General features: G+C 35.9%; 3 protein-coding genes across 3 annotated transcripts; all 3 read left to right on the top strand.

Moving 5' to 3' along the window:
• Positions 1-1318: 1318 nt before the first annotated feature.
• LOC120151134 (probable protein S-acyltransferase 7) lies at positions 1319-4049 on the top strand. Its single transcript, XM_039163683.1, has 5 exons — positions 1319-1679; positions 1772-1954; positions 2047-2355; positions 3064-3297; positions 3372-4049. Exons 1-5 carry the CDS (start codon positions 1575-1577, stop codon positions 3822-3824), a joined length of 1284 nt encoding a protein of 427 aa, XP_039019614.1. The 5' UTR covers positions 1319-1574; the 3' UTR covers positions 3825-4049.
• Positions 4050-4643: 594 nt separating this feature from the next.
• On the top strand, positions 4644-5324 carry LOC120150923 (protein DMP7-like). The gene has a single exon (XM_039163515.1). It carries the CDS (start codon positions 4644-4646, stop codon positions 5322-5324), a length of 681 nt encoding a protein of 226 aa, XP_039019446.1.
• A 13032-nt stretch (positions 5325-18356) lies between these two features.
• On the top strand, positions 18357-19129 carry LOC120150922 (protein DMP7-like). Its single transcript, XM_039163513.1, is given in 2 exon segments — positions 18357-19044; positions 19046-19129. Coding segments are annotated over 2 exon segments (705 nt in total). The 5' UTR covers positions 18357-18423.
• The last annotated feature ends 1671 nt before the right edge of the window (positions 19130-20800 follow it).

Raw genomic sequence — 20800 nt, 5'->3', positions numbered from 1 at the left:
GGTAAAAACCACGGGCAACGGTAGAAGAATTTCACTATGAGAAAATAGGAATTACAACCTCTCTCGATCTACCAAGGAGAAAACAATGATAATTCTCTCTAGATAAAAAGGAGAAAACAACTCTCAAGAAACTCTCTAAAATCTCTCTAGTATTGGAAGAAAGCTAGAATGCTTTGGGATGGTTTTGAAGCTAAATGGGATAGGGTATTTATAGCTAAATCTTAAGGACTTAATCTTGTAAATACCCTAAAGTATAGTGACTATAGTTTGTAATTTATCCATACAAAAAATAAAAAATTATGCACCTACTTTCGGTGCCTTAATTGCACCGAAAGGTGCTTTGACATTCTACATAATAAAGTATATTTACAAAGCCTATAAAGAAGTAGGGACGGAGGTTGGGAGCATGAGGAGCTCCAGCAAAGCCCACGTCCTCGTAGTTTTATACCACGAGTCCACGACAAGTATTATTATACAATAAAATATTAAAATACATTTAAAATCCCTATAGTCTTCATAGTTTTATAAATTAGTCATCCTACTTCTACTTCCAAGAGTTTATGATCATGGTGTTAAATTAAAAACTTACAAAACCTAAGGGATCTATATCATATTTTAATGTAATAAAAAATATAATGCAAAAAATCACCCCTAACATTTGATAAAATAATTATTCTAGCATTAATTTTTTATTAAAGCACTTTAGTCCAAATATTTTGATTTTGAGATAAAATATCTCTCGTTGGATAGAAATCATTAGTTAACTGATGATGACCAATGTTTAATTTTGGGCAAAATACTCTTAGTTGAAAGGAAAATGTTAGTTACCTAATGGTCTGTTTACCGTTGACGTGATAAGTCTTATGTATCCAAAGTGATGACATGACATGTAATACGCTTTACTCCATCAGTTATGCACGCTGACATGTGCCACCTTATCATTCATGTACGCATGACATATACCACGTTATCACTTATATACATGTGACATATGCTACGTCATCTTTTTAAACATATGAAATGTATCATGTTAGTGATAATCATTGATTGTTAGTAAACTAACCATTTTATTTTAAAAATAAAATATTAAAAAGTAAAATACTTAAAAAAAACTAAAACAATTATTTTATTGAATACTAGGGAGTTTTTTGTGATTATACCAAAAACAAGTGAAAGCAACAAATAGTCGTCAAAACCCGCGATCCGACTCGTCTGGCGAAGGAAAATGTGCAATCCTATTCTTTCCTCTTCCCTGTCTGTCTGTAACCATCTTTGCTGCCTTCTTTCTTCTTTTCTGGCTTTGAGCTTTTCTCCCTGCTCTGCTCCCATACCCCATTTTCCCCACAAAACAATTCACTCCTCCACTTCTACTCTCCACTCTTTCCATTTCCATCTTTTTCCAGCTAAAAAATAATAAGAAAAATCTTTTCTTTTTGGTGTATCTTCATCTAACATTCCCCAAAGGTACAATGTGGGGATATGTAATAGCTTTGAAAAGGGAAGAGAATTAGATAGATAGATAGATAGATAGATAGATAGATATAGAGAGAGAGATCTGATTGTGGTTTCAAGAGATGTACAGAACACCGTTTCCTGCTCAGTTCTCTGATTCCCACCGCCGTGTCATCGACCACAATCCCTCTCCTGTTCGACTCTATCAAGTTTGGAAAGGAAGCAATGTAATTTACTACTTTCCCATATATATATATTTAAAATTCTTGGTTTGGATGATTGTTCTTGAACTTGAAACGTTTTTGTTATGTCTACCCAGAAATTTTTCCTTGGAGGTAGAGTTATATTTGGTCCAGATGTAAGGTCAATCTTCCTTACGATATCTCTGATTGTGATCCCAGTAGTTTTGTTTTGCGCTTTTGTTTCTCGAAGAATCATTAGCGCATTCGACCATCATCTGGGCGATCTCATTGTAGCTGTTTTGATTCTGTTAACCATATATGTAAGTTCTCATCTTCCATCAACTGTTGTTTTCTTCTGACTGTCTGGGTTCATTCAGTAATTAATATTATTTTGCCTGTCAAACTAGTTCAGGATCTTATTCTTCTGCTCCTCACTTCTGGGAGAGATCCTGGCATTATTCCTCGGAACTCGCATCCTCCGGAACCGGAGGAAGACTATTCGACTATGTCTACCGATTGGCTTGGTAGTCAGAGCAGTTCTGGTGTTCCTAATTTACCACCTACCAAAGATGTTGTGGTTAATGGGGTGATTGTCAAGGTTAAGTACTGCCGAACGTGTATGTTGTACCGTCCACCACGGTGCTCACATTGCTCTATATGCAACAACTGCATCGAGCGATTCGATCACCATTGCCCGTGGGTGGGGCAATGTATTGGGAAGGTATATTATGCTTCTGTGTTTAATTTTTTTTTTTCAGCTCATGGAAAATGTGGGTTAGTTTAATCCCCGTTGAACTGAAATCGCTTTCGTCTTTCGAAACTTGCATTTATCAAAATAATGGCGTAAGGGATTATAAAAGAGATGGACTTTTAGCTATCCATTCCAAATTCTTCTTGTTAGTCAATGATGTCTTTCTTAGTGTTGAAGGGGTAACACAACCGAATAATTCGATTCATAATCTCAGTGTCTATGGAATGATGTGATCATTCGATCTATCATTCACAAAATCACACATTTTCTGTCATTGGTTGATTGGAACTCTTTGTTTTGTGATAAAAATATGCTGCTTATAGAACTTTCCCAACCTGAACTTCCACTCAGCTTTGTAAGAATCAATTTAAGAGGAAAGATTTAAGATAGGTTTCTACATTTATTTATTTTGTATAAGAGAAGGGGTAGAGTTCTTCAACTGGATATCATAGATTGAATTATAGAAATATCTACTTTACAGTTGCACTTGTGAAATGAGATTGTTGTCCCGAAACTTGCTTAGACAATAAAAATGTTCTGTACTCCGATGCTCTTCTATTTCATTCGATGTTTTACTGGAACTATGACATAGATGTGATTTCTCACGTGCTTTACTTGCTTTCGTTGCGTGAACTTTTTAATCGTCATGGCTGACATGTAAAAGTTGTTTGTTGACAGAGAAATTATAGATTCTTCTTCATGTTCGTGTTTTCAACAACCGTACTATGCCTGTACGTTTTTGTCTTCTGCTGGATAAACGTTAAGAAAATAATGGCTGACTATCATTGTAATCTCTGGAGTGCATTCGTGAAGTCCCCCGTTTCAGCAATTCTTATACTATATACATTTATGACTGCTTGGTTTGTTGGTGGCCTCACTGTGTTCCATCTCTATTTGATTTTTACCAACCAGGTTCTCGTCTCTACCTTCATTTCTTCCATCATTGTCTGTCCTCTCTCTTCCTTGCTTATTTTATGTTTTTGCAGACAACATATGAGAATTTTCGGTACCGTTACGATTCAAAAAGGAATCCTTATAACCGTGGTTGTGTTCACAACATATTTGAGGTATTCTTGTCCAAAATTCCCGAGTCCAAAAGTAACTTCAGGGAAAAGGTCAAGGTGGACTCATATTCTCTAATTGGCTCATCACTATCATTTCGGCCTATGACCGCAGATAGGCCAAAAAGAAGCTTTGATATCGAGATGAGGAAGAGGCAAACTGTTGTTGCCGAGGATTTCGAAGAAATAAGCAACCGGAATGATAGAGTTGGTGTACTGGAGAGGTGTGGAACAGAACCAAGGCACACAATGCAAAGTGACAAATCCGACTGGGATATGTCGCCTGATATAAGTGTGTTGGCTGCCGATTTCGCAATGGAATACAGTTTCAATGATAGAAAGTCCATAAAAAGGGCCACTGAAACTGGTTTCACCTAAGATTATAGTCAGAAAGCATCTTAACAATCTCGGAACTACTTGTAACGCGCCAACCTAGTTGATTGAAATCGGCAACCGAACAATGTTGCTAAGATAGCAATCCATCAGAATGTTGTTTTTCGAGGATTTATTTGTCTCTGGCAGGGAGGAAGGTTCTTGTGTGGTTAAGGTATGCAGGGACTGCTTTGATAGATTCGTGTGGGGGGTAAGCTTTTGTGCTATAATGAGTTGGTTTGTGAGGAAATGTAATTGGTTTAATTTGTATGTGAATGATTGAATGAAATCATCAATGGTAGAAAGGTTTCTTTAATCTTTTCCCTACTATGGTCTATGGCATTATATTGTAGGGAAAAGACCCAAGGTGTGTTAAATTAAACTCGAATTATTGAAATTAAAATGACTATAATTTGATAAGTATGTTTAAGACCTGAAATGATCTAGTTCCAAAAAAACCAAACCCTCAAACACAAGATCTAATTTCATGTAAATAAATCATAGTTGATATAGAGAGAGGGTTGTTGGATGCTTGTCTTAGAACCTTTAATTATCAATTATGGTTTGTGAAACTGATCTTTCTCATAACAGCTTCCAATGCACGACGGTTTTCATTTCCCTGCAAATGCTTCCGATAAAACTATTTTCTTTAGCACCATCAATAGATTCAAAACAGATGGCCAAACCTGTTCTTATTTCGGTTTTTCAGTTTTAATTTTCAGATGCTATTTCATTACTACATAATAAGAACCCATCGATCTCATTTAATATATCTCTGCAAGTTACATTGTGGAAAGAGCAGAGAAAGCTAGAGCAATCTGTGCCATGGATATCAAAGCTGTCGAACACGAACAACCTTTGTTGAACAACATGGAGACGAGAGCCGGAGAGACTGTCCGGGAAGAGCCGCAAGCCATGTCGGAATATCCATTGTTGCATCCAATATTAAAGCAACCAAAAACCAAGAAACAAAAGATCGTGAGAAAGACCTTCAAAGGAACCGCCATTCTGTCCAGGCTTCTGCCAACAGGCTCAGCACTCACGTTCCAATTACTGTCCCCGATTTTAACAAACAATGGCCGATGCAAAACCGAGTTCCGCCAAAACTTGGTGCTCAGCATCGTGGCTTTCTGCGCCGGCGTGTGTTTCTTTCTTTTGTTTACCGATAGTTACAGAGACGAAAGGGGCAAGGTCCGATACGGGGTGGCTACGTTTAGAGGGTTATGGGTGATGGATGGCAAGGTTGAACTTTCGGTACAGGAGGCCAAGAAGTACAAGCTCAAGTTCATTGATTTTCTCCATGCTTTGGTGTCCGTAATGATTTTCTTGGCGCTTGTTTTGTTCGATCAAAGTGTTGTTAACTGCTTTCGTCCGAAGACGGAAGAGGACAGCAATGAGTTGTGGCTGATGGTGTTGCTTGCAAGCATTGGAGCCATAGGCTGCCTTTTGTTTGTTACTTTCCCTAGCAAGCGCCATGGAATTGGCCGCCCTCTCTCCAAAACCTAGTCCACAATGCTCCGAAGAGGCACATGGGAAAATATGCTTCTAGAAATGGCCGTCCAAGTCTATGTAGTAGTAGTAAATTCATTGTAAAATGGTTGGCCGGTGATAATTTTAAGCATTAAAACTTGTCGATTGACAATCTGATGACTTATTTCTTATGATAAAGATACACCAATTGCTCCTTTCATGTTCATCATCTCAACTTCACTCCATCTTCCTCAGTAAGCTATTATATTCATCGAAGGAAGGTATTAAGATGGAACATTGAGCAACTATCAGTTTGATCAAAGTACATATAAATCAGTGCAATTATAATTTTTGATGTGTATTTGTTATCTGAAATGATCCATGATGTTCATATTTCTAATAGAATGCTATCCGATGTTTTAAGATGTGATAACCAATACATTGAATTGTGATATATGTTTGAAAATGAGTCATAATTATTTCAATACTATTTTAGATATTGTTGACATGTCATATAGTTATTTACGCTTTGTAATATGAAATACGGGTGTTGGATTTATTGCATTGTGCATCTTGTTTCATGGACTTTATCACTATGCTTATCAGACCGTGTGTTGTTATATCTGTCAGATTGTATGTTCTTATTGAAAAAAGATTATGTCAAAGAAGTATTGATCATTGTACTCGTCTCGTTACTAAAAAGTTATTGGGCTAAATTATTTTGAATTGCTTTGAATTAAGAATTTATGCACGAATTGAGTTATCTCAGTAGTTAAATGGATAGTTGTTATTTCTAGAGGTATTAGGTTTGAGCACCAGAGATTGAAAGGGTGTTTGAACTTTCATTGTTAAATGATTGAGAATCTTTAGAAATTATATTATCTTATAATCACCCGAGATTAATGAAAAAAAGAATTTATCGTATATTTCAATCATGAAATAATATGAATTGAGTTATACTACGATTTGTTTATTTTACATTTAGTTTCTTTAATTTTGACTATTACAGTGGCTCACTATTTTTCTCTTGTGCGGTTTCTTGGGGAGTTCGGATGCATTTTTGTTCCAGTTGGAATATTTCCTTTGTGTTTTCTAACGACCTATGAGTTTTATTTATTCTTGGCATGAACTCCATTTGGAAGGCAGGATTGTTTGATTTAGAGAATGATCCGTTTGTAATATTATCGTCAGTATGGCTTTATAGAAATGATGTGATTTTTTTGGGGTAAAAGTTTGAAACTTTCGAACTGAGTTTTATATCCAAAACCAGATTAGCTTGGTGGTTCAAACTTCAAAGCCAAGGTTCCGAATGCTCCACACTCTTTTGAGGAATTAGTTTGGTACCCTCTTTACGCTCGGAGAATATCCAAATTCAAGGATTTGAGGCCTTTACCATTTAAGTGGTCAGCTACCCCTGTCGGATTCTTGAAGTTTAATCTTGATGGCGCTATGAAAAGAGATGGGAGTGCTGGTTGGGGAAATCGGGTTATTTCCCACACGAACGTAGTTATATATGAGCATTTTGTTTTTCTCGGAGTCAAACCATTCAGGGGGAATCGGTACCCCTTGGGGGGAATCGGTTTCCTATGGACAATCTAAAATTTTTGGCTTTGAAACGGTTCGAAATACTTTGTAAAATTGTTTTGAAATTATTTTAAGATTAAAACTTAATTTTACACTCGAGTAAGGATTAAAAATGACATTTGAAAGATTTAGAGTAATATTTTGATATTCGAATAATTATATCGAATATAGTTAGAAAATCTTTTGGAAAATCATAAATTCATTTAACTTAATTTATTATATCGAAATATCAAAATGTTTTCAACAATCTCCCCTTTTTGATATAACAAAACATTTTAGTAATTTTAAGATTTTGAGATCAAGTTTGAAATTACTCCCCCTTACTCTAATACTTCTCTCCCTTAACACCTTAAGACTTCTCCCCCTTTTTATTAAATAAAAAAGAATTCAATATTTGAAGTTCAAAATAACTTTAGAGAGTAAGTAGTAAATTTGACATTTTTTTAAAAATCATTTGAAAAATCAAAGCCCCCTCAATAAATACATTCCAATCAAAATTTAGCTTTAAGAAATTAACACTTAAAAAAATTGAATTTCTACAAAGAATAACAAACATGTTAGTAGCACATGAAATTCAATATATCCAAGACTAAAATACTTTTATGCAATACCAATTATTGAAATTAAATGCATATGCATAAAGTTTTCCAAAAATGTTATGCATTTGAAAATTTTGATATCAATTGTTAGAGTGATATCATTTTCATTTAAATCACATACATAAACATTTAAATTTAGGTCAAAAACTTTGAAAAACTTGAAAATTGTAAAATCAAAGTTTTTGAAAAATTGATATCAATTGTTAGAGAGATATCATTTGCATTAAAACCAATTTTGACCAAAATTTTATTATGATGAACTAAAAATAAAAAAATCATTAAAAATTTAAAATGTTCATCATAACCAAATTTTTTTTAACATACATGAGATTAAAAACAATGCATAATCATTTAAAATCAAAACTCATGCATGCATAAATCGTATGAGCAACCAAATAACTAAAATTAAAAAACATTAAGCTTAGAGGTTACCCATTCATTTTCATGTATGGTTAGAGCATCTTGAATATCATCATTTTCATCACTATTGCTCCTACACACCTACAAGAGACATTTAAGTAGATTTTGGTATCCAAATTGCTTTGGATCCTTGAGCGTTAGTTTCAATGCCCATTGTTCCTTTCAGAACCCATACTTGTCTAATTTTAAAACGATTTCCTTTCTTCAAAGGACAAGTATGTTCCATATGACCATGATAATGTCAATGTGAGCATTTTGCCATATTTAAACATAATAGGTTGTTTTTAGAAATTAATTCTTTTTCTTTTATTAAGCTTTCAAGCTTAACTCCTAACTCAAAATTTTCTTTTTCTAAATTATTTATTTTGATTTTTGAAAGCTCTAAATTATTTTTCAAAATTTCATTTTGATTTTCAAAATCAACTTTTGCTTTCAAAATCAAATTATCTTTAATTTTGAGTTTTGAAATTAAGTTCTTATATTTGGAATTCATGGTCTCAAATCCCAAATACAACCTAAGCATCTTGTAACTCATCAAAAGTAAATGAATTAAATTCATTTGAGTTAGAAGATACCTCGAATTCTTCTTGAGTGGTCATGAGGCATAGGTTGGCTACTTCATCTTCATCATTGGAATCATCTTCATCACTCCAAGATGAAACAAATGCCTTCTTCTCCTTTTTCTTTAGAAGAGGACATTCATACTTGACATGCCCCTTTCTTTGACAATTGAAACATACCGGGGGGCTCTTTTTCTTGGTTGATTCATGTTTCACTTCCTTGGAAATCATGAATCTCTTAAGTTCCTTCAAGAGCTTGGCCATCTCTTCTTCTTGTTCATCATTGTCTTTATCCACCTCATCACTTGAATCTTGATAGCTTTCATTGGTGGATTTGAAGGCAATGCCTACCACCTTCTTCTCTTCCCTTTATTCATCTTTTTTCACCATCATCTCATGAGTGAGAAGGGAACCAATTAGCTCGTCGAGAGTGAGAGACTTTAGGTTTCTTGCTTCGATAATGGCCGTCTTCTTTGATTGACACTCATTTGGAAAAGAGTAGATCATCTTCCTCACAAGCTTCACATTTGGGATTACTTCTCCATATCCCTTGAGACCGTTGACAATCACGGAAAATCTATCCGTCATAGCTTTGATGTCTTCATCGGGTTTCATCTTGAAGTTTTCGTAGCTATGGTTGAGAAGACTTTTCTTTGATTCCCTCACTTCGTCGGTTCCTTCATGAGTGACTTGGATCTTATCCCAAATCTCTTTGGCACTGGAACAAGATAAGATTCTTCCATATTCATTTGGGCCTAAAGCACATAATAGAATATGTATAGCCTTAGAATTAAGCTGGAAATTACTCCAGTCATTGTACTTGCCGGGTGGAGAGGAGTAACCGTCCATGATTGAGTTCCAAGCTCCTAGATTGTAGGATTGAATAAAGTACATCATCTTATTCTTCCAATGTGCATAATTTTCTCCATTGAATAAATGAGGCTTGTTAACGGGCAATGAATCAAGACCGAAGTCGGAGTTTGAAGCGCCGACCATTGATGACTTGAAAATCGATATAACTCTTCCCGAATCGACTCAAGAGGCGATTAAACCTTCAAATGAGTGAGGCTCTGATACCAATTGTTGAGTTAATCGATCAATGAAATTGGCCAAGAGGGGGGTGAATTGGCAAATAAAAATTTTGGTGGAAGCTTTGCAGAAAATTGAAAGTAATTGCGCAGTGATTTAGAATGGTTCGAATTTCTCAACCAAAGTCTACGTCCACTACCTTAGCTATCTACACTAAGAATTTTCCACAAATTCACTAATCTGTCTTTCTTTTGAGGACAAAGAGTAACCTTACAAATTCCTCAAGAATTATATCCCAAATTCTTGAGAACAATACAAATTTTGCAAACTTACAAGAAAATCCTCACAAGGAAAGGTGTTTGCACAATTCTAGAACAAAAAAAGAACACTCAAGAATAATACAATTGAGCACAATAAGTGTTCTTGAAAGCAAAAATGAATATTGAATGAAATAGGCTTGAAAAGGCTCAAACTTGAGGTTTGATGCTTTCTCTTTGATTCTCTCTTGATTCTTGTTGATTGTTGTTTCTTATTTTTAGCTTCTAAGCTTGTTTAAATACTCCTTCAATTGATTCTGAATGTTGGGGATGATTAGTGGAGTCAATGGAGCCGTTTTAGTGTGAAATCAATTAATAAAACAACTTGGAGCGTGGGGGGAATCAGTACCCCCTCATAGGGAATTGGATCCCTAAGTATAAAATTCAAATATTTCCACCGTTGATCATGGGAGAATCGGCACCCCCTTGGGGGGGAATCGGTTCCCTTTGGACAAAATGGAATTTTTGGCTTTGAAACGGTTCGAAATATTTTGTAAAATTGTTTTGAAATTATTTTAAGATTAAAACTTAATTTTACACTTGAGTAAGGATTAAAAATGACATTTGAAAGATTTAGAGTAATATTTTTACATTCGAATAATTATATCGAATATACTTAGAAAATCTTTTGGAAAATCTTAAAATTCATTTAACTTAATTTGTTATATCGAAATATCAAAATGTTTTCAATTTTCTCAGTCTGGACTTCGACTTTGATCTCCCTCTCCACTCTAGCTTTTGACTTTTCGAGCGACCTCTTGCCACCATGGCCTCCCATGCTTCATACTTGCTCCCCTTCTTGTTTTTCTTCCTGAGCTCATAACTATACAAAGCAACAGTTACATCTTTAAGGGTAACATTATCCTTACCATGAAGTAACATTGTGTCAAGGTGCTCAAATTCATCTGGAAGAGATGACAACAACATCAAGGCCAAATCTTCATCTTTGAAGGTTTCATCCATGCCCAATAAGTCTACCACTAGCTCATTGAACGCATTGATGTGTTCATTCATACTGGTGCCTGGTTGATAATCAAATATGAACAATCTTTTCTTCATGTGGAGACGATTCTGAGAGTCTTTAGGAATTTTTCCTCCAATGCTTTCCAGATCTTACTTGCAGAAGTCTCGTTCTTGTAGCCATACTTCTGCTCCTTGGAAAGACAAGATTGAATCGTTCTGCACGCCAAACGATTGATTGTTCCCCATTCTTTCTCCTCCAAATATTCGGGCTTTTCTTCCTCAATGGCGATGTCTAGACATTGTTAGAATAAAGTGTCTAATACCTCGCCTTGCCACATGTCAAAATGACCGGATCCATCGAATAACTCCACCGAGAAATTTGCATTTGACATCATCCTCCTCACCGGTCTGGAAGAAGAGCTTGATGTCTCAACTGATATGTATTCTGGCATTTTAATTTCAACGAACAATATTCAATAGCACGAACTATATCTTTTCAGCAACGGAACCACTAGGATAATCTCAATCGAAGCTCTGATGCCAATTGTTGGGAAAATCGGGTTATTTCCCACACAAACGTAGTTTCAAAATTGACCTAAAATGTCAAGATCAAAACCACCAAAGATTGCACAGCGGATAAACCTGTCAAACTATTGAATATTGTAACACAATGGAAAAATCGAATAAAAAACAATAAAGGAGAGAACACACCAAATTTACGAGGTTCAACGAGAATATCGTCTACTCCTTGGGCACCACACCGGAAGATTACTTCAATATCAACAAAATATTACAATAAATGGAATTCTTTAGAATTTCCAAAGTGAGAGAATGAAGAAAACAAATGGAAGAGAGAACTTGTTTTGGGATGATTTCTAATGAAATACTTAGGCCTATTTATAGTTGAGTTCTAAGGACTAAACTTATAAATAACCTAATATTTTAAGGACCAAACATGAAAAATAAGTTGGCCACCTACCAAAGATTTTTCCAATGAGTTGGCCACCAACCAAGATTAATTTTTCAATAAGTTGGCCACCAACCAAAATGAAATTTCCAATATTGCCAAAATTAATTTCAAGTCAAACATAACACTGGTGGAATTGGAGGGGTGCTAAAGGATGAAAATGGCTCTACTTTGCTTACTTTCTCTAAGTCGATTGGTACAGTGTGTCAATTTTAGCCGAAATATTTACAACTAAGTATGATGTCTATATCTTTAATACGTCCCAATGGAAGGCTTGTTTCAGATTAATTTTTTAGGGCGAGAGTAAAGTTGTTGTTGACTGGATTATGGATCCGTCCAAAGTTCCGGTAATCTATGTTGAAGATATTTATGAAATCTCTTAGGCCATTAAAAAGGAACATGTGGTTTATTCATTTTTCTCCTAGATGTTGCAATATTGAGGAAGATAAATTAGCAAAAGAAGGAAGTGTAGAGAAATTGTTTGATTGAATTTATTGGTTGGTCTGGTTTGGTGTTTCTGCAATTTTGTTTTGTTGGCAGGAGGTGGATCTGCTGTATGGAGGCTCAATGTTTTCTGATGTAGAAGTTTTCTCTGCAATCTGGGGCTGCCCATATTAGTTTAAGTTTAGTGATTTCAAAAGCTCCTCTATTTGACGTGGATTTGGTTCTTCCTTATGTTAGCTTGCAGGTGTTGGTTGTATGAAAAAACTGCTCCCAAACTCTATATTCTTAGGTGCTGGTAAGCCCAGGTTTATTGGCTAGTCCAAATAGGAATTTTCATTCGCCGTTACATGGAAGTGGCAGTTGTTGGGTTCTTAATATTAAGCTGAATCTTCACTCAATCTTCGCCTATTTTCACCAGGTATTTATGACTTTATATGGAGGAGTTCCTTGTTTGCATCTAAAAGTGATTGCATTTATGGTTCTACGTAGTAGCTTACCCATTTTTCCTTGAGGTCTCGATCTGTAAACACTAAGACTACTTCTCGTTTTCTATTATCCAAAAATATTTTTCCAAAATTTTTTACACTCAAATATTTCTTTTCTTATCCTTTTTGAGCATATTTCAGTGCTAAGAGAGGAGCAAAACTATCGATAGTCTACTCTTGTCTTTGGGTATACATATTCGCAGAGAGATCGTGCTAACCTCATGGGATCACCACCTATGACAATGATATTAGAGAATTAATTATAAAAAATTTTATTTAAATTTTAAATTATTGTAATCAATTATAATATTCTTGTGATTAGTTGTAATTCCTAACTCTAGGCTAGTCTCCTATTTATGTGCCTTGTAATTAGTTGTAATCCCAAAACTCTAGGCTAGTTTCCTATTTCTATGTGCCCTATCTTGTTTATATATATCCACTCTTAATCAATGGAAAACTCAAGCCATTGTTTCTCAATACTCTTCTCTCTATTTCAACATGGTATCACGAGCCTAATCTTCCAGAGCATATTTTCCTCTCTTTTTTTTCCTTTAAAAACACCACGAATCTTCATATACATATATCTAAAACTACGCCACTAGTCCCTTCAATGGCTTCCCATATGACTTCCTCTTCCACCAACGACCCTATTACTATCCAAAACTCTCAAGATCCTCAAGATCCTCTCCTTACAATAAATCTCTCCAATATCACCAAATTGTCATCCACCAATTATCTCACATGGAGCCTTCAAATCCAATCTCTTCTTGAAGGTTATGATCTTCATCACTTTATTGATGGCACTCAAACTCTACCACAACCCACCGTCACCGTCAATGGTGTTACATCTCCAAATCCGGCGTACATAACCTGGAAGCGTCAAGATCGTCTCCTTTTTAGCGTTCTCCTTGGTGCCATATCCGTTTCACTACAACCGCTTATTGCCCACACCACCACTTCCCTCGATGCATGGCAAACCTTAGCTAATACCTACGCCAAACCATCTCATGGTCATATTAAACAATTGAAGGATCAATTAAAGTGGTGTACCAAGGGCTCAAAATCAATTAGTGAATTCATACAGGCAATAAAGACTCGTACCGATGAACTTTCTCTTCTAGGGAAGCCAATTGATGATGAGGATCTTATTGATCGGGTTCTAGAAGGACTAAGTGATGAGTATAAATCTATCATTGATGTCATTAATGCACGTGACACGCCAATTTCTTTTGCTGAACTTCATGAGAAACTTCTCAACAAATAAGCATCTCTTCAGACCGCTCAACCACCTTCCCTATCACTACCAGCCACGATAAATCCCACGGCCTTTCGGAATCGTCCAAATTGGCATCCATCAGCCACCAATTCACAACAATCAGGCCCTACCACTATACTTTCTTCTCATGATCAACGCTAACCCAAACCTTATTTGGGTCGTTGTCAAGCATGCGACACTCAAGGACACACTGCCAAATGATGCCCGATGTTTCGGCTTGTCACTAATCAATAATCTCCAACATCAAGGCTCTCAGGGATATCGGCCCTCCATATCCTGGCAACCACGAGCCAATCATTCTATTATGGGCAACAACACTACACCTACTTGGCTGCTGGGTAGTGGAGCATCTCACCACGTTACATTTGACTTGAGCAATCTCTCTCTTCATAGCTCGTACCAAGGATCTGATGATGTCATGATTGGTGATGGATCGGCCCTTCACATAACTCATACTGGTTCTACCACCATACCTACTTCCTTTCACACCTTTACTTTACAAAATGTTCTTTGTGTCCCTTCCATGAAAAAGAACTTAATTTTGATTTATCAATTTTGCACTCATAACCATATTTCTGTTGAATTCTCACCCTCTACTTTTCAGGTGAAGGATCTAAACACGGGGACAATCCTTTTGATGGGTGAACCTAAGGATGGCGTCTATGAGTGGCTGACTATATCCCCTTCAGTTTCCTCTCCACCATTGCTTGCATTTTCCAGTGTCAAGACAGACCACTTCATCCGAGTGGCACTCTAGACTAGGTCATCCATCATTTACTATTATGAAAAATATTGTTTTCAAATTTCCTTCACCATTGTCTAGTCCGTTATCCTCCTTCACACATTGCAATGCCTGTTCATGCAATAAAAGTCATAAAATTTCATTTTCTTCTTTTACCTTAACCTTATCTCACCCGCTTGAACTTATCTTTTCTGATGTTTGGACCTCTCCTGTTTATTGTGTTGATGGTTTTCAATACTATGTTATTTTTGTTGATTATTAAACATTATATATTTGGTATTATCCCCTTAAACGAAAATCTCATGTGTATGATGTCTTTGTACGTTTCAAGGCATTAGTCGAAAACCAATTTAAACATCGAATTATTACCTTCTATTCAGATAATGGTGGTGAATATCAAGCCCTTGATCTTTTCCTCTCCACCAATGGTATATCACATCTTACTACACCACCCCATACACCAGAACATAATGGTTTTTCTGAACGACGTCATCGACATATTGTTAAAACTGGTTTATCTCTCCTCACTCATGCATAAATGCCTTTAACTTATTAGACTTACGCCTTTGCCACTGCTGTATATCTCATCAACCGTATGCCCACACCCATATTACATCTTTCATCTCCTTTTAAGAAACTCTTTGAGTCTCAACCCAACTACACTAAACTTCGGGTGTTTGGTTGCTTATGTTATCCGTGGCTTCGTCCTTATTCTCAGCATAAACTTAACTCTCGTTCTACTCCTTGTGTCTTTCTTGGTTACTCTTCAACACAAAGTGCATATATCTGTCTCGATCTATCCACTTCTAAAATATACATTTCTCGTCATGTCAAATTTATTAAAAACTCCTTTCCCTTTAGCACTCACCAAATCCATCTATCACGTCCCACCCCAGAGATCATTTCCAAATGGCTTCCCCGATCCAAATTTTACCAATTTCAAGTGGCTCACTCAATACGCCTCCATAAAGGGATTCCTCATGTCAACATCCGTCACAAAATACCCAAATAGACCACTGCCCTTCCTCATCAGTCGACCATCGATCCCTGTCCATAGACCTCCCTTTACCCGAAAACAGCTCAGTTAATTGCCAAGAAACCATCGACGACCATTTACCACTAGAACCACATAATTCTGAGACCTCTTCTGCTTCAATCATAACACAACCCACCCATCAAAATACCCATCCCACGACCACTAGATCGAAAAACAACATCAACAAACCCCTAACCAAAATAAACCTCACTGCTATCATTTCTCAACCATCAGACATTGAGCCTCATATTGTTTCTCAAGCCCTAAAAGATCCTAAATGGAGACAAGCTATGAATGATGAGTTTGATGCTCTTGTTTGGAATGGAACTTGGGAGCTTGTTCCATCTATTTCTCTGCAGAATCTTGTTGGATGTAAGTGGGTTTTTCGTATTAAATGGCTTTCTAATGGTTCTATTGACAGGTACAAAGCTAGATTAGTTTCCAAAGGCTTTCATCAACGACCTGGAGTGGATTATCATGACACTTTTAGTCCGGTTGTCAAGCCGACAACAATACGACTTGTTATAAGCCTAGCACTCAGTAGAGGTTGGCAATTGCGAAAATTGGATGTTAATAATGCCTTTCTTCAAGGCCATATTTCCAAAGACGTCTACATGGCCCAGCCTCCAGGATTTGTTGATAAAGACAATCCAACACATGTATGCAAACTAAAGAAGGCTATATATGGACTCAAGCAGGCCCCACGGGCTTGGTACCTTGAACTTCGCCAATTTCTCATTGAGTCTGGGTTCACAAACTCTCATGCAGACACTTCCCTATTCATTCTTCACTCAGGTGACACTACTATATATCTACTTGTTTATGTGGATGACATTATTATCACATGCACCAACACCAATATTATTCAGCGCTATATTGACCTCATGGCACAAAGATTTTCAATCAAGGATCTTGGCACCTTGTCTTATTTTCTCGGCATTGAGGTTCTAACCACTCCATCCGGTCTGCTGCTTACTCAAAGGCGCTATATCACTAATCTTCTTTCCCGGACAAAAATGATTGGTGCAAAACCTGTTGCTACACCACTTGTTATAGATGGAAATCTCACACTTCATTCAGGTACAACTCTAACTGACTGCACATGATATAGAACAATTGTTGGTAGTCTACAGTATCTTTGCCTCACTCGCCCAGACATATCATATGATGTTAACAAGCTTTCTCAATTCATGCATCGCCCGACGTCTGAACATTGGAATGCTGCAAAACGACTGCTTCGATATCTATGTGGCACATTAACTCATGGATTATTCCTTCACAAGGCAAATCCACTTTCCCTTCATGCCTTCTCAGATGCTGATTGGGGTGGAAACAAAGATGACTATACCTCAACGAGTGCCTATATTATCTATCTTGGTCGTCATCATATTTCTTGGTCATCCAAGAAACAACATACAGTTGCTCGATCCTCCACGGAAGCCGAGTATCGATAAGTTGCCGCTACTACTTCTGAACTCAATTGGGTTTGTTCCCTTCTCACAGAACTTGCATCACTCTTCCCACACCGCCTGTTATCTACTGCGACAATGTTGGTGCCACCTATCTCTGTTCTAATCTAGTCTTTCATTCGAGCATGAAACATATGACAATCAGGTGCTCTTCGTGTTACTCATGTTTCCTCAGCAGATCAACTTGCCGACGCTCTTACCAAACCGCTTCCACGAAGCCGATTCCAAGACTTAAGGGTCAAGATTGGTGTCTCCTCCGGAGCTCCATCTTGAGGGGGCATATTAGAGAATTAATTATAACAAATTTTATTTAAATTTTAAATTATTGTAATCAATTATAATATTCTTGTGATTAGTTGTAATTCCCTAACTCTAGGCTAGTCTCCTATTTATGTGCCTTGTAATTAGTTGTAATCCCCTAACTCTAGGCTAGTTTTCTATTTCTATGTGCCCCATCTTGTGTATATATATCCACTCTTAATCAATGGAAAACTCAAGCCATTGTTTCTCAATACTCTTCTCTCTATTTCAACAAACGATTACATACATTAAGGCAAATTTATTTTTAAGGCAATAGTTAATACAACGACAGAGTTGTTCGATTATTAATTTTATTTATTTAAAATTATCCAGTCAGTACTAACAGTTTTATTTTACAGTTTCTATTTTACCAACCGGTTGAATCAGGTTTTGGCAGTAATAGTGAATGGATTGCATGTTTTGGTTCTATCTTGTTGTATCTAATGTTTATGGTCCATGAGTTGGGCTATTATTTAAAATAGGGTCGACTTTTGGTAGTGTTTTTTTTGAGTATTTTTAATGAAAGTTCTGGCACTCTCATCTTCTTCTGATGTCTTTATTGAATCTCGATTCGATCGAGTTATGAGGGATTTTTAATAATACCCTTTTACTTTTTCAAATAATAAAAAAAAAAACCTTATGTGGCCTATTCCATCCCTAAATTTGTTATTGATGAAAAAAATCATATAGAGAGAGGGATGGGGGAGATGTTGTTGGATGCTTGTTTTGGAACCAAACTTGTGAAACTGAGGTACTTTAACTATCAACTGTGGCTTGTAAGTTGTAACCCCCCGTTCTGTAATAACAATAAAACCACCAAATTTACTATGCACTTAGTTTCTCGACGGTTTCATTTCCCTACAAATGCTTCCATCGATCTCATTTGACATATCTCTTCAAATTACATTGTGGAAAGATCAAAGAAAGCTAGAGCAATTTGTGCCATGGATTTCAAAGCTGTAGAACACGAGCAACCTCTCTTGAAGAACATGGAGCCGGGAGCCGGAGAGACTGTCCGGGAAGAGCCCCAAGCCGTGTTGGAATGTTCATTGTTGCATCCAGTATTAAAGCGACCAAAGACCAAGAAACAAAAGATCGTGAGAAAGACCTTCAAAGGAACCGCCATTCTATCCAGGCTTCTGCCTACAGGCTCAGCCCTCACGTTCCAATTACTGTCCCCAATTTTAACAAACAACGGCCAAAGCAGAACCGAGTTTTCCCAAAACTTGGTGCTCAGCGTCGTGGCTTTCTGCGCGGGCGTGTGTTTCTTTTTTTCGTTCACCGATAGTTACAGAGACGAAAGGGGCAAGGTCCGATACGGGGTGGCTACGTTTAGAGGGTTATGGGTGATGGATGGCAAGGTTGAACTTTCGGTACAGGAGGCCAAGAAGTACAAGCTCAAGTTCATTGATTTTCTCCATGCATTGGTGTCCGTAATGATTTTCATGGCGCTTGTTTTGTTCGATCAAAATGTTGTCAACTGCTTTCGTCCGAAGACGGAAGAGGACATCAATGAGTTGTGGTTGATGGTTTTGCCTGCAAGCATTGGTGCCATAGGCCCTTTTATTTGTTGCTTTCCCTAGCAAGCGCCATGGAATTGGCTGCCTCTCTCCAAAAACTAGTCCACAATGTTTCCAAGGGTCATGTTAGGTCCAAATTGGTACTTAAACATCAATTGTTGAAGATTAAATTGATATAAAAATTTGGTTGGAGTAATATTTTAATTTAAAAAGATATTTTTAAAGGTTAAATATTAATTTAAGATTTGATAAAGGAGAGAGTATCGCATTAATTTGATAAAGTATCAATATCGAGGAAGAATTGCAGCATTTGGAGTTATGTGTACAATTGGTAAAAAGGTGGTTTAGACCATGAGAAAGAAAATAATTAAATTGTTTTTAGGTGATTATTATTTTTTATTTGAACGAAGAATCATTAATGATCGAGTTTGTTATGAAAATATTAGGGTAAAAAATGTGTTTCTCCTTCCGTATTCATAGGGATGCTCTATTAAATATCTGAATACTTGATAGTCTTGTATTTTCACGTGGTTAGGTTAAATATAAAAATATGTAGATTAAACTTAAATCATTACATGCCTAGTATATTTAGGTCATATCCTAATATGCAGTTTAATTAGGCCATATGAGTCGAAGGTATAACATTTATTTTCTTTTTGATAGTGGCGGATGTATATGTATTTTAGTGTTTACATTGAAATTCGATTTTTTATGTTAATTATTTATTTTATTGATTATGTTCATCTTGAAATTTTATTTATATTTATTCATTCGAAAAATTTATATTATTTATATATATATATCCACCCTCAAAATTATTTTTAAATCTGCCATTGTAATACGACACAAAGAATCATTTATTTACGAGATTACTCCTTCGACCAAGGAATGAATAGGCAAGCCTAGGCTCTTGGCCTCTTTTTTCATCCTTATTAAGTTATTATATAAAGTGATTGGGAGACGATTACTTATCTTATTTTATCTCTAAGTTTTTTTTAATCTTTATCCTCTCTATTATCTTTTATAATTCGAAAGAGACTATTGAATAGTATATCATATGATTTATTATCTAAAATCTTAATGCATGTTGCTAAGAGTTTTATAGTGAAATTTTTAATAGTTTAGAATAATTATAGGATAATATCTGTTCATAATATTTCTTAATCATTTATAATATAGACGCAACTATTCGAATTAATAATCTCAAAAGAAAATAATATTCTTTTTAATCACTAAGACTACTCGATGAGTTCATAATAAATTTCTAATAGTTTTACTTGACTCACAAAGTTTTTTACACGATTATAAAAAGTTAATTTATATAATAATTTACATAAAATATAAATATTTAAGCTTAGATTTATTATTATATAAAAGATACGTGATATGGAATAACGTGTGAAAATGAGAAACAAAATAGGGTTGAAGTCTTAGAGAGCAGGGGACCTCCACATTGCAAAAGAAGGTTTGATAGTGAAAGTCAGAATCTTATCGGTTATCACAAACAATGAATTTTTATAGAACATTAAGCAGCAGCAACAACAACGTCAAGTATTGCTATTTTTAGTCCCCATCCAAAGACATGTCTGTATCTCTCAAGCTCAGGACTACTACAATTAAGACCTTTATGTCTCTTCTTTTTAATGAAATTTCAACCTTTATTTAATATTACAAATTTAGTTGAATTTCTAGTACATTTAATATTACAAAATCTTATTTAATATTTAAAATTACTTTTAATTTTGGGTAAACTAAAAGATTGATAATTTTTGTTTAAGTTTTGCATATTTTTCCCCACTGA

This window comes from Hibiscus syriacus, unplaced genomic scaffold (genome assembly GCF_006381635.1).
Source record: "Hibiscus syriacus cultivar Baekdansim isolate YM2019G1 unplaced genomic scaffold, ASM638163v2 tig00111027_pilon, whole genome shotgun sequence".
Lineage (NCBI taxonomy): Eukaryota > Viridiplantae > Streptophyta > Magnoliopsida > Malvales > Malvaceae > Hibiscus > Hibiscus syriacus.
The sequence above is the reverse complement of the archived record's forward strand: the minus strand, read 5'-3'. Positions and strand labels throughout refer to the sequence as shown.